Genomic DNA, 23,735 nt, shown 5'->3' with positions numbered 1-23,735 from the left:
AGCTGTACAGGAAACTGGGAAGCAACTAAGGGTTAAGAGGCGAACGGACTTGGCGTGAAAAGAAATCTCAGGGTTCATAGATATTCTCTACACCCATTCACAGTCCCCCATTTTCTGGGTATTCAAGGCCTCTGGTTTCTCTAATCCCTTTCTTCAAGTCTTGGCAGGATGCATTTTTTTCCCTCTCTGGTAATACGCTTTTGATATTTTTCAAATCCGGTTTCACCAGCACAGAACTTTGACATTTCGTTTTGCTTTGTCTCTGGAAGACAAACTCCCTCACTCATCCAAGCGACATTTCAAGTCCCTCAAAATTCCCAGGGACAAGAAAATTAGGTATTATGAATTCTGCCTTCCAAAGAGCATTCTCTGTTACGCTTGCAATGTCGATATAAAGGCAGGATTTGCTTGGGCAGAATAGGTCAAAAGCTTAGTGAATTGCACACGGAACACAGCCTGCTTGCTCTCTTAGAGCGAGAGGCCATGAGAGTTGCTGGGTCAAGGGCATGCATTTCAATGTGATCAGTCACTATACGTTGGCCATGCGGAGTCGCAGTATTTTGGCAATATTTTTAAAAACTAGGGAAAGTTACTGTGCTGTTATAATCCAAAGGCTGGTGGGGTTTTATTCCCCCTCGCATCTCCACTAGCGTGATAAATTATTTAAAGTACGTGGCCTAGTAGAGAACTAACCTCTGGGTAACTTAAGCCTAGTCTTCGTAGCCTACCCAGTGTGCAAACAAACGAATCATAGGTTACTAATTCTGGAATGTTAAAAGTGGGCCCAGATCGGCTTTTACTCCCTTTGGGAAATCCTACACAACTCTGCGCGCGAAAGACCCACCCTCGGTGAGGCGCGAAAGCCGAGAAGCTTAGAGTCAAAGCCTCGCTGACAAATCAAGAGATGACTCCGCATTTGAAACCTTCTCGAATAGGAACGCGCCAGAGGACGGAAGCTACGCCACGTGACCAATCCTACTCCGCGGCCATTCCTAGTGAGGCAGTAGGCACCGCCTCTGTCACATTTCCTAGCTCCTACAGCGCGGGACCGGGCGGAAACGTGCGACAAGAGGCGGTCCCACCTAACTTCGGAGTGTCACTAGAACTCGCGTCTTTTCCAGCAATGCTTTGCAAGTACTTCACCGCAAAGAACTGCCGCAGACTTCCGCCTGGGTGCCAACCACGTGATCACGCGAGCGTTGGAGAGGCGTAGGTCCGACTACACTACTTCACTCCCCGGGCTCAGCCAGCCCAGCACCCGCCACGGCGCGTGACAACGCGGCTCGCAGCGGCCTCCGCCCCGGCGCGCCTGCGCACGCGGCTCTCGCGGTGTCTCGCGCTCAGCCCCGCCCACATCTGCCCCCGCCCTTTCCGCCCCTCCCTCCCCCTTCACCCTGTTTCGCGGCGGCGGCGGCGGCGGCTCGCGCAGCTTGTTGGCTCGCTATATAAAGGAGAGAAGCGGGCGGACCGGACGGCTGGAGCTGCAGCCGGTGGCGGCAGCGGCGGCGCAGGGAGCGGCGACCGGTGGTGGTTTCCCTCCTTGGCGCGGGGTGGGGAGCGGCCAACGCCCCCCGGACCCCTAAAGGGTCGTGGCTTTTTTTTTTTAAGGCGATTCTCGAGGTTTTTAGCTGCGGGAGGAGTGCCCCCCTCCTCCTCTCTCCGCTCTCCCTTACTCCTTCAGGATTGATTTAAAATTTTTTTCCCCAATCTTGCGGTGATTTGGGTCACCCTCCGGGTGTTTTAGTTTTTTTTTTTTTTTTTTGGTTTTGTTTTTATCTTGTTTTCTCGGGGTTGCCCCCTCTTGTTTGTGTTGTGTGTGGAAATGGCGAACTCGGCAAATACAAACACCGTGGTAAGGACGTGGTTCGGTGGCCGGCGGGGGCTTCGTTCAGGCGGCAGCAACGGCCGGACGGGGCGGGGGCGGGGACGGCGGCGACTCCTGGCCTCGACTTTTCAGCCGTCCGCGCGGCCGCCGCCGCTTCCCGCCTCGGGCGGATCGGGCCGGAGCGCCGGGCGGCGGGCGCGGGGGGGCGCCGAGGGCTCGCGGCGCGGGGAGGGCGGGGGCGCCGGCGGGGCCTGGGGCCGCCGCGGGCCGGGCCGGGCCGCGGAGGCGGTTGGGCCCGGGCGGGCGTGCAGCCCCGGCCCCAGAACCCGGCCGCCGGGAGGGAGGGCGGGAGGGGAGCCGCCTCTTCCCCTCGAGGGGCCCGTCCGTGCTGGCTTGACGAGGGCTTCCCGAGCGGCTGCAGAACAAAAACCGTGTCTGGGGAATCGGGCGAATCCCCGAGACCCACAGTGATCCACTTTAATGCAGTGGAAGAATAATGATTACTTTGGGGGTTACTTAGGTTTTTTCTGGCTGTTGTGCTTTGGGAACCTTCACTGGGGCCATTTTATGTTTTAAAAAAGGACGAAGGTTGGTTGAAAAGCACTTATCTCAGTTCCTTCCGAATGGGTAAAATGGCGAAGGGGAAGACCCCCATCGTATCTTCGACTAGCAGAAGCACCAAAACAAACAAAAAAAGCCTGCAGTGGTCCGAGTGTCCCCGCTTTCGCCTTGAAATTTACCTACTTCTTCCCGTTGGTCCCTTTTTGGTTACTTGCGATCACGTAGGTTTGCAAAAAGCAGTCACATAAATAACCTTTTCAGTCACCAACGCAATGTGATCACTAGTCCACCCAACTCTTATTTTTATGATGACAATAAAACACGTTTTTGCCCTGTCCCAAATGCCGCAGACCGGCCCGCGGCCGCCCGACACCGTACCGTTGGCGACTCGGGTCGATCCATCATGGCTGCGGCCGCTTACCCTGCATTTCAGTCCCTGAGCCTTGTGGTCCTCCTCCCTTTGGCTGCCCTGTTTATATAGAGCCATTGCCGCTCTCTAATATAGACTCTGCCAGGATGGGAAGGTGCTTTTCAGTCCTACGTCACCGCCTCTCCATTTAAACACCAGATCCGGCTTTAAATAGTGAGAGCTGCTGAGAGCGGGGCTGGGAGGTGCGTGCTCCCGAGGCGAGAGCCAGGCGCGTGCAGAGCTCAATTTATTTCTAGGTCCTTTTTTCACGCTGTAATTTCTCACCCGTCGGGGGCTGCTTTCAGGGCCCCAAGTTTTGGTTTTGTTCCTAGCAGCAGCCAGGATTTGCCTTCTTTGTTTGCTAGGGGAAATATATCCGAATCCCTGACCCTTTTTATTTTGTTTACAGTTTTCAAAATTTATAATTTAAAACAAAGAGTTTTAGATCAGATGGTCTAGCCATTTTTCTTGTGTGCATTATTTTCGGGAATTTAAAAAACTGTTTTCTACATTGAAAGTGTTCGCTGCAGAGGACTCGGTTTTGGTAGTGTTTTGTTCAAGTATTCAGGAAATATGTTAGAAATATAGCTCCCAATATTTCATTATGTTTTCCTATAGTAAGTATAAAAGACACGAGGCTTTTCAGAGAAATAGATAAGTACCTAAAGCTTCAGTATAGGACCATTTATGTGTAGGATAATCATGAGTAATTAGAGAGAAGAGACATGCTGCAAACTGGATTAAAAAAAATTCCAAGTAGAACTTTATTGCCTTGGATATTAACATGGGTATCCGGTGTAAAAATTATTCCAATTTATCTTCCAGCATTGCATCAGGGAATTAACATTTTTGAAGGAAACCTTCTAACAAATCACTTACTAATGCCACTAGTGGCCCTCTTATTTACCAGTTCTTAAGTTTGAAATAACCTGTTTTTTAAAAATCAGGACAAACCTAAATTGTATTTCGTGAAAGATAGAAACTTTGCCTCAAATATAGTGTAGAATTTTAAGTAATAATTTAGAAATTGCTTGTTTCAAATACTACCTATGTGCCCACATACTTTTCAAAAATTATCTTGAGGGCTTTTCAAATTGTGAACAATTCTGCTAAATTGCTCATTAGGCATGTATTTTGTGAAGAGTACACAGGTCCCTTCTTTCAACTATAGAGCTTATGAAGCTGTTAAGTGGTCAAGTTGTGAGTTCATTAAGACACAAAAATAAAATCTTAAAGAATGATTCATTAAGTAGAGAGTACTAGAAGAAAGCAGATTTATACCTATACATGTCTGGATCTCCAAGCAAAAGGTTTTTAGAGGTAACTGACTTCAGAAACACCAAAACACCGTCTAGTTTACTGAAAAGCATACATATTGTCAATTTGAGATTGATACTCCCAATTTAAAATATATTGCCCTCCTAATGCCTTGATGAGTCATTATTGGTTAAAACACACACAAACTTTACAGAGATACTTTTGTAATTCAGTTAAGTCACTTTAGGCAAGATGATGTCCGTAGTCAGATATACTTTCCTTATATATAGAATTAGAATGTTAAAGTAGGGACTACAGAAATGTGCATTTTACAGATGAACAAACTTCAAGAGGAGGATTTGGCAAAATAAAGCAGGTTAGTGAGTGAAACAGTAAAGCAAGAACCCAGATATTTGAATTGGTTTTCTTGTAATGAGAAGGATTAAATAGTTTTTAATGGTTGAGGTAAATTGTACTGACAAACTCATTTGTATTTTGTTTTCTGAGACAGGGTCTGGGCCTGTCACCCAGGCTGGAGGGCAGTGCTGCAATCTTGGCTCACTGCATCCTCTCCCTCCTGGGCTCAAGCCATCCTCCCACCTCAGCCTCCCAAGTAGCTGGGACTACGGGCACGTGCCACTATTCCTGGCTAATTTTTTGTATAGACTGCGTTTCACTGTGTAACCCAGACTGGTCTTGAACTCCTGAGCTCAAGCAATCCTCCCAAAATGCTGGGATTACAGGTCATTGCAACCGGCGTCATTATTTGTAGTTTTCACAAGGCAAGGACACATTTTCTTAGCAGTTCCCCTGTGTCACAGTGTTGCTGATAGAGATGGTAGTGAAACACATATTTCTGTTTGAAGTTTGCTCATGAGAACAAACACTTGTTTTTTTTTTGGTAGCCATTTAACCTTAAGCAAGGTATGAAACACAAGTAATGAGAAAACATCTAAAAAGCTTGTTAACCATAACTCTCTGATAATGGGTAGGATTTATAACCTGGCAACTCTAGTTTTGTCAAGGCAGCTCTAGTTTTGTCATCTGACATGACGTCTTTTTGTCTTACAGGTTAAAAATAGGATGTGGATTGGGCTAATTGTTCTATCTCCCACCTTGTAGTTTTTAAAAAATTTTTTATTTTTTGAAAGTTCTTTCACATCTATTCTCATTTTGCCCATTTTACCATTCAACCTTCTAGAAGCCAGCTCCTTTACTTCCCGCTCCTCCTTCAAGTAATACCAACAGTGCTAATTGTAATAATAATAATAAACATTTAGAGGGTTTATGTTCATTATAATGTTTCATAGCATTATCTGGGCAGTAGTAGAGGAGAAATTCTGGGAAGGAAATCAGTGTACCTTGTTTCTTTGGGACCTTGAGACCTGTCATTGTGGGTGTATGAGTAGTTTAATGGTATAGCTTGAAAGTACAGACTGGGTCACACAACAGAAGTTAGGTGATTTTTAAACCTAAATGTTCATTAGGTTGCAGATTATTACCAGGCAGATGACTCCCGGACATAAGGTTCTCCAAAGTCTAAGATTTAGTGGTGAGGTAGTAAAACATACAACAGAGTTCAAACCAAGCATGGAATAGTAGAAGCCAGACATAAGCAACCCCTGAAGCTGTTATTGAACATTACATTAGGTATTTTGACTATAACATAGGAAATTATAATTGAAAATTGTATGGATCTTGTAGGCATAGGGACCATCTGTTTATGAATTGCATTAATCTTAAAATTTTTATTAAAGTATGCAGTCATCAAATCCAGTTTATGGCAAATGATGGTGGTCGTTATCTTTAAATTCATATGTAGTTAGTTGGCAAAATGACTATTATATTTGTTTTGAATATTTGTTTTGAATTATACATTGTAACCTGTGAAAAACTGTCTTTATCAAGTCTTTTATTTTTCCTTTAAAGCCTAAATTATACAGATCTGTGATTGAAGATGTCATTAATGATGTGAGAGACATCTTTCTGGACGATGGAGTGGATGAACAAGTACTGATGGAACTAAAAACTGTGAGTTTGTCTTTTTAAAAATATTCCTACTTTTTCACCCCAAATCATTTTCTTTAGTCAGAGATGAATCTGTAATTTTTCTGTAGGGTGAACGTATAGTTTAGTGAAGTGTGCTGGTTTTAAATCCCAACTGTACCATGCATTCTTCCTCTGACCTTAGGCAAGCTGCATTTATATTTCAGTTTCTTTATATGTAAGATGGAAATTGATAGTATTTACCTTATAGGTTTGTTTTGAGGATTAAATGGAATAACCATATAAAATCTTAGCACAATGCCTGATAGTAGCATTAGCAGTTATTATTGGATAGTTAACATTCTCCATTTTATGGTCTAATTACTTGACATGCCTGGAAGAGTTTTCTTGCTTTCTTTTTTCTTTTCTTTTTTTTGAGACAGGGTCGGGCTCTGTCGCCCAGCTGGAGTGCAGTGGCACAATCTGGACTTACTGCAACCTCCGCCTCCCAGGCTCAGACCATCCTCCCACCTCTGGGACTACAGGCACATGCCAGCATGCCTGGCTAATTTTTGTATTTTTGGTAGGGATGGTTTTCACCATGTTGTCAAGGCTGCTTTCAAACTCCTGGCTGCAAGTGATCCTCCCGCCTCGGCCTCCCAAAGTGCTAGGAGTATGGGCGTGAGACACAGTGCCCAGCCTTAATTTTGCCTTTTTTTAATGGTCTTAATGTACCTGTATTCTAAGTGTGTTTTAAGTTGTAGGGATTAAGTGGTTGATAAAAGAATTTTAGGTTCTTGAAGTAGACCCTTTATGTAGGCCAAATGTTTTAAATATATTTTACATTAAGAGCTGGTTTTCTGTATCTTGGATTTAAGCAGAAATATTTAGTTTTTTTTATTGGCAGTTGTGTTTTCCTTGCAGTGTAATGACTCATGAAATTGTGGAATATTTTTGCCCAATATTTAGAATAGTGGTTCTCAAGGTATATAGTTCATGGAGTCCTGGGTTCTCCCCAGGGGTTCTTTCCAGGGGTCCACAAGGTTGACTAAATGCTCAAGTCTGGAAAATCATAGTTTGCCTTCATTCTTTCAAGTAAAAGTTGTATTCTATGAGAAAAGTGACCAGTTAAATTCACAACTCCAGTGCACAGATGCTTTTCCTTGAGATAACTGTAAATAAGCAGCAGAAATGCTGTATGCATACTTCTCATTTCTGAATATTAAAAAGATGTGGACTCAGTGTTGATACTAAGAAATTTGATTGTTTGATATTCTGTAATGAAGTGTGTTTACACTCGAAAGATCTGTATAATTCATTGAACTTGTATTTTCTGAATGTCCAATGCATAATGTTGGAAAATTCGTTCAAAATGCAAGATAAATTAATGAAATTTAACAGTATGAAAAGTTCATAGTTACATGGTTTCATATTCTGCATTGTAACTAACTTGTAAGAAACTATCACTTAAAAGTACCTTTTCTTTTCCTAACTACTTAACTGTGGGAAGGCAGATTTTCTTTGTATACCTCAACCAAAACAAAGTGAAAACACGGGCAGATATGAGAATCTAGCTATTTTCCTTTAAGTTGTTTGTCATTCTCACTCAATTTTATTTACTAAAATATGACTATTTTCAGAAAACTGTTATTTATGTTAACATATAATGGATCCATTATTTCTAAACAAATTAGTAAACATTAAAAATGTGTTATAATTTCTGTTACTATAAATACAGGTGGGTATAATTCACATACAGAAAAGCTCTTTGAGGGTCTCAGTAATTTTTAAAGTGATAAAGCATCCTGAGATGAAAAGAGTTTTAGAACTGCTGGTTTAGAAGTTGAGTATTAAGCTCCTTTAAGTCTATGTACAAATAAATAATCACAATTAATAAATGTTAAGGAACATTTGTTGTGGTCTCATTTATCCAACATAGGTGTGGAGGCTGCAGCTTGGCAACCAGTTTATTTTACGTAAAGCAAATCTCACCTTGATTGTGGTGATGAAGTAGGTCTTGATGTATTTATTAATAGATATCTGCAGGAAACTTCTCTAGAATTTTCAATAAGAATATTCCTGTGTGAGGAGTTTAAGACCAGCCTGGCCAACATGGTGAAACCCCATCTCTACTAAAAATACAAAAATCAGCTGGGCATGGTGGTACGTGCCTGTAATCCCAGCTATTGGGGAGGCTGAGGCAGGAGAATGGCTTGAACCCAGGAGCTGGAGGTTGCAGTGAGCCGAGATCGTGCCACTACACTCCAGCCTGGGTGACAGAGCAAGACTCTGTCTCGGAAAAAAAACAAAAACAAGAATATACCTGTGTGAGGTAAGAAAAATATATAGGTTGAAACAGATAAGCAAATATGTATTTACCTTGAAAAAAATGTAAGGGTTACTAATAGTGAAGAGTAGGTATCTAAAAATGCAAGTGTAAGAGTGCTAATTCTGAGACATGAGTTGGAAGAAGAACAATATAACTTGTTCAAGTAGCATGAAGTAACTGAGGGATGTGAATAATAAAACAAGCTTATTTTGATTCCTTAGTGTAACATGGAATGAGTTTTTTGCAATTTATGTTATACTTTTATAATGGTTGTCCTTGTAGTTTTGTGACCTTGTATAGAAAATGCAGCATTTTTAGGTGTAGAAAATCAGTTCTAAAGATGTTAGGTAATTTTCTCTAGGTCAAATTCTAGTGGTCAGTCTGGGTTGTTACCTACTCTTCCTTTTCACAATGAAAATCCAGAGAATTTATTTTTCCTATCTTTAACAGTAGAATCGAGACGTCGTCTTGAAGAGAATGAGCTATCTTTGAAACTAAATGTTTCCACCTCCATTTTTATTATATATGACTTTTTTGGTACATATTTTATGGGTAACACACTGATTTTTAGTTTAATACTTAGTTTTTAATGACAAAAAATGTGACCTACTCAACTTTGAATCCCCAGCTTCTACCGCAATGTCTGGGCATATGTGGTTGGCATTCAGTAAGCATTTGATTGAGCTGTTTGATAACAGATATGGCACCTGAATCTAACTGAACAAAATAGTGTAATATTCTTGTTGTTTTTAAATGGGCCATACTCTTCTATCTGGGTTGTATTGAAGTTAAAAATAAAACTGTTAGACTAAAATGAGTTTATTTTAATTCTCTGCACTGAATTTCTTCAGGATCTCATTAGAATTTCTAGAATATGCCCTAGATTTAACAGCTGGACAGCCAGCATTGTCCAATAGAACTTTCTGCAGTGATGGAAGTGTTCTATATCTGTGCTCTTCAGTAGGGTAGCCACTATCCACATGTGCTTATTAAGCGCTCAAAATGTGGTTGGTGGAACTGAGCAACTGAATTTTTATTAATCTAAACCTAAATCACTACATATGGCTTGTTGCTGCCATATTGGACTGCTCAGGTTTAGACATTCTTGCTTAATAAAACGAAGTTTAATTTCATATTTTATGGTTTAGAAACACTGGCATTATTAGCTCTAGCCCCTCTCTCCACTTTTTGGGGCCATTTTACAAACTTATCAAAAGCTTGTATAAGGCTATAAAGGAGGCAGTGGTGAATTAGATTGAGGACAAAGATGAATGATAATGCATGTAATTTGAGAGTTAATGAGGTAATGCAGAAAGGGAGATGATAAGAATATTTCAACCCAGTTGTTGAGGTTATCTCTTGAACCACTGCGGGCCTACTTTAATGTGTAAACTATGAGAGGTAGAAAAAACACAATAAAATACAGTCCTGGTTTTCAATAAATCTATATAAATGTGTTTTGGATTGATGAGTGTCTATGGGTGGGAATGACAGTGTAGAAATTCTCTTCAAAGTGAATGATAAAATCAGCCGGATTTCTAGATTTTCCGACCTGCCTATGTCCAGACATCAAGTACTGTGGGAAATATAAAACATTTTTTCTCTTTTTAATAAAACAAATAAAATGAGAAGAGTTGCCTCAATTGGAAGTATATCTGAAATTCAGTTTATCTGCCTCTGGTTCAGATTTCTCAACATTGGCATTATTGACATTTTGCACCAGTTAATTCTTTGCAGGGGCTGTACTATTAATTGTAGGATGTTAGCAGCACAATTGGCCTCTGCCCACTAGATGCCAGTAGCACCCTTCAGTTGTAACCAAAAATGTCTCTAGACATTGCCAGATGTCGCTGGGGGGCAAAATCACCTCTGGCTGAGAACCACTATTCTAAATATACTCTAGCTGTATACATAAAAAGTACTTGATATACTCTAATTATATATAAATATTTGGACCATAAGTTGAATAATAATCTACTATTTCATTTCATTTACTCTTAGGGAAAGCTCTGTTTCTCCAGCATTGTTTCTTGGGAACCCAGAAATGTAATATATTTTATCCAGGAGCTGGATGTTTTGTGAAAGTAGGAGAATCCTTCAGAATTTCTAGCTCACCATGTTGCCAGGTTTAGCCACCTAACCTCTGGGCTTGTGGTGTGAGGGGCTGCAATGCAGGTCTCTGATATGGCCTGGAGACATTTTCTCCATGGTCTTGGGGATTAACAGTAGGGAAGCAGTAAGGGGATTAACTTGGGGAGCAGTAAGTCCCCTCATCTGTAAAATCGCATGATTTTATATTCCAAGTAGACTTGGAATGTGCTTTGACAAAGTCATTTAGCTAATAAATGATAGAGCCACGAACCTAGCCCTTTTGCATCCATGTGACATATACAGTACTTAGCAGTAGGAAGGAAGGTAAGAGAGTTTTGACTAGATCTTGGGTTGTTGGTGGGTGGCACCTGAGATGGTTTTGAGGGTTGGTGACCTGCTCTGATAGCAGCAGTCCAGTTTAGAGACTAGGAATTTGAACTAGTACTGGGATTAAAGGGAGGCAAGTGAGGGTCCTGGGGTGCAGAATACAAAGAGACATTCACTCTCTAGCCCTGACTGGGACATTGGAGTCATACCACCTGGTTTATATCCCTATTCTGTCTGCTATTAGTTAGAGTGATCTTGGATAAGCTACCTAACTTCTTTCTCATCAGATTCTTTTTCTGTAAAAAGAAGATAATAATAATATCTATCTTACAGGATTTTTGTGAAAAAACTAGTCTGTACATGTTTTTATAAAGTACACAGAATTTAGTAAGTTTTAGTTACTAGTCTGGTTAACACGATATACAAATGTACACCTGAATCATTTTGGGTACAGATGAATTTTCTCCATCTAATTTCAGATAACCTTGCAAAGATTAGTATTCCTGATTGTTTTCAATACTGTATTAGTGGCTGCGTGCGGTGGCTCATGCCTGTAACTACAGCACTTTGGGAGGCCGAGGTGGGCAAATCACTTGTGGTCAGGAGTTTGAGACTAGCCTGGCCAACATGGTGAAACCCCGTCTCTACTAAAAATACAAAAATTAGCCGGGCGTGGTGACACGTGCTTGTAATCCCAGCCACTGGGGAGGCTGAGGCAGGAGAATTGCTTGAACCCAGGAGGCAGAGGTTGCAGTGAGCCGAGATCGCGCCTTTGCACTCCAGCCTGGACAACAAAGTGACACTCCACATCAAAAAAAAAAAAAAAAGAAAGAAAGAAAGAAATATGCTAGTATGATTACTATTGCTAAAATAGTGTTTCATTGTTTATTTTATTTATTTTATTTTCATTATGTTGGTCAGGCTGGTCTTCAACTCCTGGCCTCATGATCTTTCACTTCAGCCTCCCCAAGTGCTGGGTTTACAGGCATGAGCCTCCACGCCCAGCCTCATTGTTTATTTTAATTTTAAACAGTTTATATCTAATATTTTGATAAAGATTGTGTGAAAATGGAATTGTAGAGAAACTATAAACATTAAATTAATTTGAACTTTATGGTAATTGGCATCATAAGCTTAATACAAAGTACTTGTATGATACTCTTTTTGCATGTCTTACATTACCTAGAACCAGTATTATAGTACTTGGTAAATAATGATTTTCAGTGGATTATCCGTCTCTCCCAAAGCTGTTGGAAATGTGTGGGGCCATGTTCAACATTTCATGAGGATTTTTGGCGTTTACTAGACAGCAGCCAGGAATGTTGCAATTCCTGCATATTTCTTGTGGGACCATTCTGTGTGATAAAGAATTGTCCTGCCCAAAATGTCAGTAGCATCCTTACATAGGAACAGTATTCTAGAAGACAATAGTTTTGTTTTCCCTCTTTGAAGTTAGATCCTGAATAAGACAGTTGCTGCCTAGAAGATATTCATAGTTTGATAGAAGTGGTAGACTTTGTGTGGTAAGTACAAAATAGAAGTATCTCTTATGCATAGAGACAGTGAGTGATGGCTTTTCTTTTTTTTTTTTTTTTTTGAGGCGGAGTCTCGCTCTGTCGCCCGGACTGGAGTGCAGTGGCCGGATCTCAGCTCACTGCAAGCTCCGCCTCCCGGGTTTACGCCATTCTCCTGCCTCAGCCTCCCGAGTAGCTGGGACTACAGGCGCCCGCCACCTCGCCCGGCTAGTTTTTGTATTTTTAGTAGAGAGGGGGTTTCACTGTGTTAGCCAGGATGGTCTCGATCTCCTGACCTTGTGATCCGCCCGTCTCGGCCTCCCAAAGTGCTGGGATTACAGGCTTGAGCCACCGCGCCCGGCCCGAGTGATGGCTTTTCTTTGAGGCTGTTGAGACTTTGGCATTTGTCTTATATAGGGAATTGTGGGAGAAAACTGCTGATCATAAGGAATAGTCCATTAAGGTTACATATGATACATTCAGGGACCTCCAAGTAATTTGGTACTGTGAGAAAATAGAGTTCAAGTTGTAGTAGCAATTGGTGTATGGTAACATGCTATACTAAGGAGCTTGGTCTTTAGAGTGAGGATTATCTGGGGTACTAGTTAAAATGCAGATTTTTGGATTTTCCAGAGAGTCTGGCTTGATAGGGGTAGTAAAATGAGACCTAGGAATCTTTTGCAAATAAGTATTCCAGGTTGTTAGATGGTGTATTAGTTAGTTTTCACACTGCTAATAAGGACATATACACACTGCTGATAAAGACATACCAGAAACTGGGAACAAAAAAAGGTTTAATTGAACTTACAGTTCCACATGGCTGGGTAGGCCTCAGAATCATAGTGGGAAGTGAAAGGCTCTTCTTACTTGGCAGCAACAAGAGAAAATGAGGAAGAAGCAAAAGCGGAAACCCCTGATAAACTCATCAGATCTCGTGAGACTTACTCACTATCACAAGAATAGTATGGGAAAGACCGGGCCCTTTGATTCAGTTACCTCACCGCTGAGTCCCTCCCACAACATGTGGGAATTCTGGGAGATAAAATTCAAGTTGAGATTTTGGTGGCGACATAGCCAAACCATATTCTGTCCCTGGCCCTCCAAATCTCATGTCCTCATATTTCAGAACCAATCATACCTTCCCAGCAGTCCCTCAAAGTCTTAACTCATTTCAGCATTAACACAAATGTCCACAGTTTGGAGTCTCATCTGAGACAAGGCAAGTCCCTTCTGCCTATGAGCCTGTAAAACCAAAAGCAAGCTAGTTACTTCCTAGATACAATGGGGGTACAGTTATTGGGTAAATAAAGCTGTTCCAAATGGGAGAAAGAAATTGGCCAAAACAAAGGGGTTACAGGGCCCATGCAAGTCCAGAAATCCAGCGGGGCAGTCTTACGTTAAAACTCCAAAATGATCTCCTTTGACTCCAGGTCTCACATCCAGGTCATGCTGATGCAAGAGGTGGGTTCCCATGGTTTTGGGCAGCTCCACCCTTGTGGCTTTGCAGGGTAGTCTTGCTTCCAGTTGCTTTCACGGGCTGACATTGAGTGCGACTTTTCCAGGAGCACGGTGCAAACTGTTGGTGGGTCTGCCATTCTGGGATCTAGAGGACTGTGGCCCTCTTCTCACAGCTCCACTAGGCAGTGCCCTAGTAGGGACTCTGTGTAGGGACTCTGTGTAGGGCCTCCGACCCCGCATTTCTCTTCTGCACTGCCCTAGCAGAGGTTCTCCATGAGGGCTCTGCCTCTGCAGCAGCAGACTTTTGCTTGGCCATCCAGGCGTTTCCATACATCTTCTGAAATCTAGGTGAAAGTTCCCAAACCTCAATTCTTGACTTCTGTGCACCCGCAGGCTCAACACCACATGGATGCTGCCAAGGTTTGGGGCTTCCACGCTCTGAAGCCACAGCCTGAGCTTTATGTTGGCCCCTTTCAGCTGGAGTGGCTGGGATACAGGGCACCAAGTCCCTAGGCTGCACACAGCATGGGAACCCTGGGCCTGGCCAGTGAAACCACTTTTTCCTTCTGGGTCTCTGGGCCGGTCATGGGAGGGGCTGCAGTGAAGGTCTCTGATGTGGCCTAAAGACATTTTCCCCATGGTCTTGGAGATTAACATTAGGCTCCTTGCTACTTATGCAAATTTCTGTAGCCAGCTTGAATTTCTCCTCAGAAAATGGCTTTTTCTTTTCCACTGCATTGCCAGGCTGCAAATTTTCTGAACTTCTATGCCGTGTTTCCGTTCTAAAACGGAATGCTTTTAACAGCACCCAAGTCACCTTTTGAATGCTTTTCTGCTTGGAAATTTCTTCTGTCACATAACCTAAATCATCTCTCACGTTCAAAGTTCTGCAAATCTCTAGGGCAGGGGCAAAATGCTACCACTCTCTTTGCTAAAACAGAACAAGGGTCACCTTTGCTCCATTTGCTAACAAATTCCTCATCTCCATCTGAGATCACCTCAGCCTGGACCGTGTTCATATCACTATCAGCATTTCCGTCAAAGCCATTCAGCAAGTCTCTAGGAAGTTTCAGACTTTCCCACATTTTCCTGTCTTCTTCTGAGCTGCCCAAACCATTCCAACCTCTGCCTGTTAAACAGTTCCAAAGTCGCTTCCATATTTTCAGGTATCTTTTCAGCAATGCCCCACTCTGTTAGTACCAGTTTACTATATTAGTTTGTTTTCATGCTGCTAATAAAGACATACCCAAAACTGGGAACAAAGAAAGGTTTAATTGGACTTACAGTTCCACATGGCTGGGGAGGCCTCAAAATCATGGCAGTAGGTAAAAGGCTCTTCTTATGTGTTGGCAGCAAAAGAAAATGAGGAACAAGGAAGAGCGAAAACACCTGATAAACCCATCAGGTCTCCTGAGAATAGCATGGGAAAGACCAGCCCCCATGGTTCAGTTACCCGTCCCTCCCAAAGCACATGGGAATTCTGGGAGATACAATTCAAGTTGAGATTTTGGTGGGAACACAGCCAAACCATATCAGGTAGGTAGGTAGGTAGGTAGGTAGGTAGGTAGGTAAATAAATTACTTTGCTCTGTGGTTCCAGTTTTTAAACAGAGGATAGCATATTTATAAATTTAAAAAAATTCACCTTGATAACAGTATAGAACAGTGTTTCTCAAACTTCTTGACTAGGACTCTCCTTAAGAAGTAATAGTATTTAACATTTTGAATAAATATATGCACAAGTATATGAGTGTATGACAAATCTGCAAAAGTTTTTTCTCAGTACAGCACAGTGATTTTTTCTTTCAATTCTATTTTGTTTACAAAAAACATTCTTAGGGGAGAGAGGGAGGGAGAAGGAGAAAGGAAAGGGAGAGAGGGACAGAGAAGGGGAGGGAAGAGGAGAGAAAGAGGAAACAGAAGGAGAGAGGGCTACAAAGAAAATTCTAAATTGACTTTGAATCACTAGTGGGTTGCAGTCCTCAGTTTGAAAAACATCAGTTTAGATTTTAAAACAGTTCTCACTTTAGCATCCATCAGAATAACCTGAATGAACAGTTTGTTAAATTAGATTTCTGGTTTTACCCCCAGAGCTGCTGATTCAGTATTTTTAACAAGTATCCAGGTGATGCTGATGTTGGGTCTAGAACCGCATCTTGAGGATCACTGATTTATAGAGGATAGACTGGAAGGGCAAGCGTACACTGGAATGTCTGCTCTGTAAGGTCAAGCATATTTCTCAGGTTTGTTCACAGTGTCTTCTCAATGCCTGAACAGTGTTTGGCATATAGGACATAATTATTTGTGGACTGTGTGGCTTGATGCAGGAAACTCAAGCGCTCAGTCACTACGTTACTACTATTTGCAGTACTGCTGGGCAGAAAGGACCAGGGCCGTGTCATAGAGATACATTGGAACAGTGAATCAGAATAGACGGTAATGGTGGGCTGTTGGGGTGGATTGTGACTCCTAGGTCATTTACACGGGAGTCTAGGTGAGTCATGGTGCCCAATACTTAGCCACACATAATGTGTATTCCTTAATATTTGCCATTATCATAGGAGCTTCGTTGAAGTGATGGGTCTAGATTGCTGTGGGTAAACCAATTGGAGGTGATAAAAGTGAAGCATAAAATTTAGAAAATTACAATTTAAAACACTTTTTAAACAAAGCATTAATGAGACTTTTTTTACCTTGATTTTTGGCTCACAAGAAACAGACTTTGTTTTGTTTTGGAAGAGAGGAGAAGATGTAGAAGGTTTGGGTGATAACAGACTGTTTGGAAGCCTTACTATATATAATACATTAGTCATAATGTGTTTTATTTAGCATGTGAGTATCTATTTTGATGGTGCGCTATGCTGGATGCCCACTTTACAGAGATGAATCAGACACAACATGGGTTCTCAAAAAGTAGTGCTTGTTACTACGGGAAGAAGCTAGCTGTCTTTCGCCTGGGATTAGCAGAGACTTAAATTTATTCACTGGAAGTGAGTTTAGAAGTAATCTAATCTGATTGGTTCCCCTTTTGGGTAAAGAAGATGCCTAAGACAAGCCTGTAATCTCAGCACTTTGGGAGGCCGAGACGGGCGGATCACGAGGTCAGGAGATCGAGACCATCCTGGCTAACACGGTGAAACCCCATCTCTACTAAAAAAATACAAAAAACTAGCCAGGCGAGGTGGCAGGCGCCTGTAGTCCCAGCTACTCGGGAGGCTGAGGCAGGAGAATGGCATAAACCTGGGAGGCGGAGCTTGCAGTGAGCTGAGATCCGGCCACTGCACTCCAGCCCCGGCGACAGAGCGAGACTCTGTCTCAAAAAAAAAAAAAAAAAAAAAAAAAAAAAGAAGCCTAAGAAAGATAAATGATTAGGTTACATAAGTGGCCAAACCAGGACTAACTGGGTTCTTGACTTATGGTATAAGGCTTTATTAAACAGTTAATGCCACCACCATTGCCACCAATAATAATATATTTTGATCACCAATTTTATGTAACACTGATAATTGTTTTACATAGATATGCCATTTAATCCTCTCAACAACCAGTGAGATAGATCTTGTTACCATCTCTCTAAGAATAGACTTCAGGTAAATCTAAATACCGTGCCTGCCAGTGGGATTCCCTAGGAAATTGACGTTAATATTTGCTTTTTCAGTAAGCCATTAGAGATTTAGTGGAATTGTTACTAGCATCAAGACAACAAATCTAGAATGTCTGGAATGATTGAAAGGGTCAGGAGATTATAAAAAATCTCTACGGCGTATGACCAGGCATGTTGGCTCATGCCTGTAATCTCAGCTCTTTGGGAGGCCAAGCCGGGCAGATTGCTTGAGCCCAGGAGTTCGAGACCAGCTCGGGCAGCATAGTGAGATCTTGTCTCTATTTCTTAAATAAAAAATAATAATAAAAAAATAAAAAACTCTCTGTGAGTATGGCAAAGGGACGTTCTTGAAGAATCTGATAGAAGCTTAAGGTCTCAATTAGGCAAAGGATCTGATAGAAGCTTAGGGTCAATTAGGCAGTATCCCAAGAGCAAATCTTGGAAGAGAAGACAAAGTATGTATAGAGCCTTGTGTGCAGAATGATTGAATGAAGTTTTATTTGCATTTTCAGGGAATAGTTTGTGACTTTTTGGCTAGTTTCTTATAAGGCTAAGGCTCCAGAATGAACACTAAACCTGGTAGAGAGGAAATGTGTTAGGTAGAAGAATGAAATCGTTGCACATGTTTTCTTTTCTTTCTTTTTGTCCATTCTGATTTTTCCCATCATAGAACCTAAGGTGAAATGAGAAAATAGAAATGGCTGAACAGAAAAGGATTGCCAATTGGCATAATGGAAGAAGGAAGGACATTTCAAGAAGTGTTGGGATAACTACTAAGACCTTCAGGCATCGCCGGTTCTTTTTCTTTCTGTAGGATTGGGCAGGTGGAAAGTTAGGCTTTTCTTCTTTGGGGGATTATCTCTGTTTCTCACTGTTCTAAATGAATTTATATTTTGTATGTTATTTGAGAATTTATGTTTTTTATGTTGAAGCAGAAAATTTTATATTTTGTATTTTTATAAGGAAAAAGTTCCATATAAAAATAGTTTAGTAATGATTTTGATATTATAAAGGATAATCTTTGATTACTAAAGAAGTAGCTTATATGAAACTCATTGCTAAATAATAGCTGCTGATTAAGGAATTACTATAGAAAGTTTACTGAAGATAGAAAAAGAAACAAAATCTCCAGTACTCCGATGTGGCAGAAATGAGGTTTGATACTTTAAAATTTTGTTTTTGTTATTTACACTTGGGTTAGAATTATAGATTTGTTGTATTTCTGTGTCTGTATCAGTTTTTAAAATGGAATAACTTTATAAAGAGATTAATAAAACTGTTGTGTTCGTCTGTCCAGAGTTATTTTTCACTTAGAAATCTTTAATGTTCTTTGCCTTAGTTATGGGAAAACAAACTAATGCAGTCCAGGGCAGTAGATGGATTTCATTCAGAAGAGCAGCAGCTTCTACTGCAAGTTCAACAGCAGCATCAACCCCAGCAGCAGCAGCATCACCACCATCACCATCATCAGCAAGCTCAGCCTCAGCAGACGGTACCTCAGCAAGCGCAGACCCAGCAGGTCCTTATTCCTGCATCACAGCAAGGTGAGACTGGATTTGTTTTCCTACTTATGACTTGGAAATTAAGTTTGTCATTATGAAAGAAGAGAAATGTTCTACATGTCTTGGATCTTGTCTTTTAAGGGGCGCATGGAGAACCTAAAAATAAACACAAACTCCTATGTTGATTTCGGGCTTTTTTTCCCCTTTCTCTTGGCTGAGGGGTGTGGGTGTATGTAAATGTATATAAATTTGTATAAAATGTAGGTTGTATATGTAGAGTAATGGTAGACAGGTAATTTACTAATTGAAAGCCTAAGTTGTATTACTGTTTAGTTTTGAAAAGGCTATGTAGTGATGGATTTCCTAAAATAAGTTAAACCTAAAAGGTTTATTTACTAAGGGCTCTATTATTTTATATGGTAAAATAGTTATTTGCTTTCTCTGTGAAACATGTTCTTTCAGAGACATGTTTCAGATTAGTTTTTAAAATATATCTTAAATTCTAGAGTTTTTTGTATACTTTGGCAATCTGAAAATTCAGTTCCGTAGTAATTTATGTAAGCCTAAATGGACTAAATTAGATTTATTATAAGTTAAGCGTGGATATATAACATATCTTAATTTATATTTCTTGGATTAAAGCTAAGAAAAAGCAAATATTCGTAGACTGTGTCCATAGTGCTTTGTACTCTGCAAGTCATTTTATAGATACTGTTTCATTGGCACCTTATAAGGGCTTTGTAAAATAGCCCTTGGCTCAGTTTCACAGCTGAGGAAGATCTGAGCCCAGAAAAGGCTAAGAAACTTGATCTGTATTTTCTCTCATGGCACACATGTATTCAGTTATAAAACTTTCTGAGCATTCTAATTCAGTGCATCTACTTTTATGGGAGAGGACACTAGAAGTAGATGAAAAGTTCATTTTAATGTGATCATTTAGTTATTTGCCTCATTTGACAGTATATATATGTGTCTTAAAATTGGTAATGGTACACAGTAGAAGAGCCTATTTGGGTTATTTTACTGTTGATATCTAGTAATTTTCATACCTAATTTTAGTGTATACTTTGTATCAAATAATTTTATCCTTTTATTATTTTTTGATGACTGTTCTTCCTGTTGCCTTCAGAGCTGGCATTAGGATTTTAGGTCATCATAAATTAAAATATGATTTTCTTCACTCAGAGAATATTAGGATAATGGAGTTATCCGTCTGTTCTCTGAAATTTGCGGAATCAAACATTTAATTCCTTTTATGCTTAAATAACATTGCCATTATTTCTGATTTGTATTTTTTCCAACTTGGGCCGGTTCACCACACTTCAGGCAACCTAGTGGTCTCTTGCTTTCAGGAGCCCACCATATTGATGCCGAACTTAGTTGGACACCCAATCAGCATAGCGCACTGTAGCCCAGAACTCCTGGACTCAAGCGATCCTCCCACCTCAGCCTTCTGAGTTGCTGGGACTACAGTCATGCATCCCCGCATTCGGCTGATTTGTATTTTTTAAACAGCTGATGAAAGTAGCATGAGTCTGTCAACTGTCATATTGGAAGAAAAGGACTATGTAGATTTCAAAAACTAGTCACAACTTTTTGAGCTTACTTTTATTGGATTAGTAACTCATTGCAACAGTGGTATCATTGTATCAGTAAAACAGTTACCCTTGAGTTAAGACAAAATTATGTTTGAAAATATCCAGTTTACTTAAGAATGCATAGAACTGTGTATGTGTGTATGTTTAGGTGTTAAGTAACTCACTACTTCATGTTCCTAAATTCCCTTGCATCCTTAGGAATTGTCACTTAAATTTTTTTTTTTTTTTTTTTTTTTTTTTTTTTGAGATGGAGCCTTGTCACCCATGCTGGAGTGCAGTGGCATGATCTCGGCTCACTGCAACCTCCAGTTCCCGAGTTCAAGTGATTTTCATGCCTCAGCCTGACACTCAGCTAATTTTTTTGTATTTTTAATAGAGATGGGGTTTCACCATGATGTTGGTCAGTCTGGTCTCAAACTCCTGACCTCAAGTGATCCGCCCGCTTTGGCCTCCTAAAGTGCTGTGATAACAAGTGTGAGCCAACACGTCTGGGCTTAAATATTTGTGTTTTCTAGTATAGGGTGGGTATATCACAGCTGTTATTTGCCATATAAATGTCCTGAGATCAAATGATTGAAAGCATTTGAGTGCAGAAAACATGGAAAACATGAAAAAAGTTTTCATCATTGTATGTAAAGTGTTCTTGTGATCAGAAAATAGCCTCATGGTTCCTTGTTTACATGTGTACTTGTTTTTTTGTAGCCACAGCACCACAAGTTATTGTTCCAGATTCTAAGTTGATACAGCATATGAATGCATCAAACATGGTAAGACTCAGAATGTAGCAGTTTGATTGGCTATACTTAATTCTAACTCAAACTGTGATTATGCCTATATATGTCATATATTAACAACTTGAAGTTTATTGAAGACTCAGGCAGAACAGCTATTTTAGTTTCCTGAATATTGGATCTGAAGTTTAGCTTGGTACCTAGACATTAAGGTTCATAAAATTATGGAATTGTTTAAGAATACCAAAATAATGGTGCTTTGTGAGAGTTACTCCATTCCCTACTATTTCCGGAAAAGTTTCAGGGTACCTACCAAACTTATAATGCCAAGTATGGTTCTGTTTCAGGAGACCTAGTAATTGCAAGAGGGTGGGAAGGCTAAGAATTGTGAACTTTAAAAAAATGAAGATGAACTGTTGGGATAGTTCAGTATAACTATTTTTAAAATCAAGCATTTAAAAATATTGCTTTGACTTAACCATAGTGTAGTCTAATAAGTCATTATAGTGTGTAAATAACCATAGAATACATTTTAAACAGTTGAGTTACATTAGAAGTTTTATATTTCTGAGGACTATCCACTAAACTTTACAAGTCCTCAGTCATATTTTCAAATTACATTTCAGACATATAATATTTCTCAACAAATGTAGCATAGTTTAACTGTGAACTTGAAAGAACTTCTTCAGATCCTTAGAAAATCTTTACCTATATGCTTGAAGTTGTGTTCTTTTTTTTTTTTGGATAAAACATTAAAATACAGTCAGAGTAGTTCAATACTTCCTTATAAATGGTTTTTCTTTATTCTGTTTAAAATATACAGACCGTTAATTTCATTGAATGTTGACTCAGTTCTTACGTTTCATTCTTCAGCCAAAATTTTATTTAAAGGAGAATCAATATTTGTAAAAACATCTTTTAGCCTACGTAAGTAGTTAGTACTAGGAATGAGATTTTTTTTTTTTTTCCATTCAAGTTTTTTTTTTTTTTTTTGAGATGGAGTCTCGCTCTGTCACCCAGGCTAGAGTGCAGTGGCGCGATCTTGGCTAACTGCAACCTCTGCCTCCTAGGTTCAAGTGATCCTCCTACCTCAGCCTCCTGAGTGGCTGAGAGTACAAGTGTATGCCACCAACCCGGCTAATTTTTTTGTACTTTTAGTAGAGACGGGGTTTCACCATGTTGGCCAGGCTGGTCTCCAACTCCTGACCTCAAGTGATCCGCCCACTTCGGCCTCCCAAAGTGTTAGGATTACAGGTATGAGCCATCACACCCAGCCTCAAGTTTTTTTTAAAAAAGCAGTATATGTAAAGATCAGTTCTACTTTGTGAGTGATAGTGAATCACAAAGCTCATTTGTGGTTTATAAGCCAGATGAGAAGGGCTTACCCACTAGGCAAATGACTTCCTCCTACACATTACCAGCCTCACATATTCATACTGTGGCAGAATTGAAAGTTTCTACATGATAGTAGAAATTGCAGTTTTTAAATTCACAAATATCAAGGATCTCTATTTGTACTTGTAGTTACAGTTACTAGAATCATTTCGTTTACATGATAATAAATTTCATGCCTGTTACTTCTCACAAGATTTTTTATTGGAAAAAACTCCGCTTTAAGTCTCAGACCCCAATTTTTTTTAACCTCCACCCTTTAAAAAAAAAAAAAAAGTCTCGGCTGGGCACGGTGGCTCAAGCCTGTAGTCCCAGCACTTTGGAAGGCCAAGACGGGCGGATCACAAGGTCAGGAGATCGAGACCATCCTGGCTGACATGGTGAAACCCCGTCTCTACTAAAAAATACAAAAAACTAGCCGGGCGAGGTGGCAGCGCCTGTAGTCCCAGCTACTCTGGAGGCTGAGGCAGAAGAATGGCATAAACCCGGGAGGCAGAGCTTGCAATGAGCTGAGATCCAGCCACTGCACTCCAGCCTGGGTGACAGAGCCAGACTCTGTCTCAAAAAAAAAAAGTCTCACTATCTGTTGCATATTGCAGTTGATGTTATTAAGACTATATCCTAGGGAATAACTCGCATTATTTTAAAACAAATTTTGGCAGAATCTTCGTTAACATATAAAAGAATTTTAAATGCTGTGGAAGAGAATTTTGAAATAATAAATTATTTCTGGGATAAAAATTAGTGGTCCATCTCAACTACTGGTTAAGTCTCCTTTATTCTAAAGAGCATATATATTTAAACAAATTATAGGTCAGTTATTCAGGAAAATTGATTTAACATTTCTGTATATTTTACATTTTACTCTTGTTTTTAGTCAGTGTTTCCTTCATGTATTTCTGAACATTATCAGTATAGGCTTTGTACCAATGAAAGTGTTTTAGGTTTTTGTGGGTTTGCATTATTACTTCTGATTCAAAAATATTCAGCAAAAATAATTTGTTCTTTTTAATGGCTCTGTTTGCTTTAGAAATGAACTAATCATAAAAATGTGAGATAATAATAGTGGAAGGCTATTTCAGGGAACTTCTGTTAAACCATTGTTTTCAGTTCATTTTTATGAAATGATTGGTCTAATGCATTATTTGTGTT

General features: G+C 40.3%; 1 protein-coding gene and 1 non-coding gene across 3 annotated transcripts in view; both read left to right on the top strand.

Moving 5' to 3' along the window:
• Positions 1 to 1,054: 1,054 nt before the first annotated feature.
• The window catches only part of GTF2A1 (general transcription factor IIA subunit 1), a 43,934-nt gene continuing 21,253 nt past the window's right edge, over positions 1,055 to 23,735 (top strand). The window contains exons 1-4 of one of the 2 annotated variants that reach the window (XM_030930304.1): positions 1,055 to 1,213; positions 5,982 to 6,083; positions 18,700 to 18,904; positions 21,163 to 21,227. In XM_030930304.1, the coding sequence (XP_030786164.1) occupies positions 6,069 to 6,083; positions 18,700 to 18,904; positions 21,163 to 21,227 (285 nt within the window). In that variant the 5' untranslated portion in view covers positions 1,055 to 1,213; positions 5,982 to 6,068. Of the gene's footprint in view, positions 1,214 to 1,407; positions 1,853 to 5,981; positions 6,084 to 18,699; positions 18,905 to 21,162; positions 21,228 to 23,735 lie in introns of those variants that run through there. The other variant, XM_030930303.1, reaches the window with a different exon arrangement.
• On the top strand, positions 19,964 to 20,107 carry LOC115898031. The gene has a single exon (XR_004057793.1). It is a non-coding gene; the product is annotated as a small nucleolar RNA SNORA79 (small nucleolar RNA).

Source organism: Rhinopithecus roxellana, chromosome 5, assembly GCF_007565055.1.
Source record: "Rhinopithecus roxellana isolate Shanxi Qingling chromosome 5, ASM756505v1, whole genome shotgun sequence".
NCBI classification, from domain to species: domain Eukaryota; kingdom Metazoa; phylum Chordata; class Mammalia; order Primates; family Cercopithecidae; genus Rhinopithecus; species Rhinopithecus roxellana.
The sequence above is the reverse complement of the archived record's forward strand: the minus strand, read 5'-3'. Positions and strand labels throughout refer to the sequence as shown.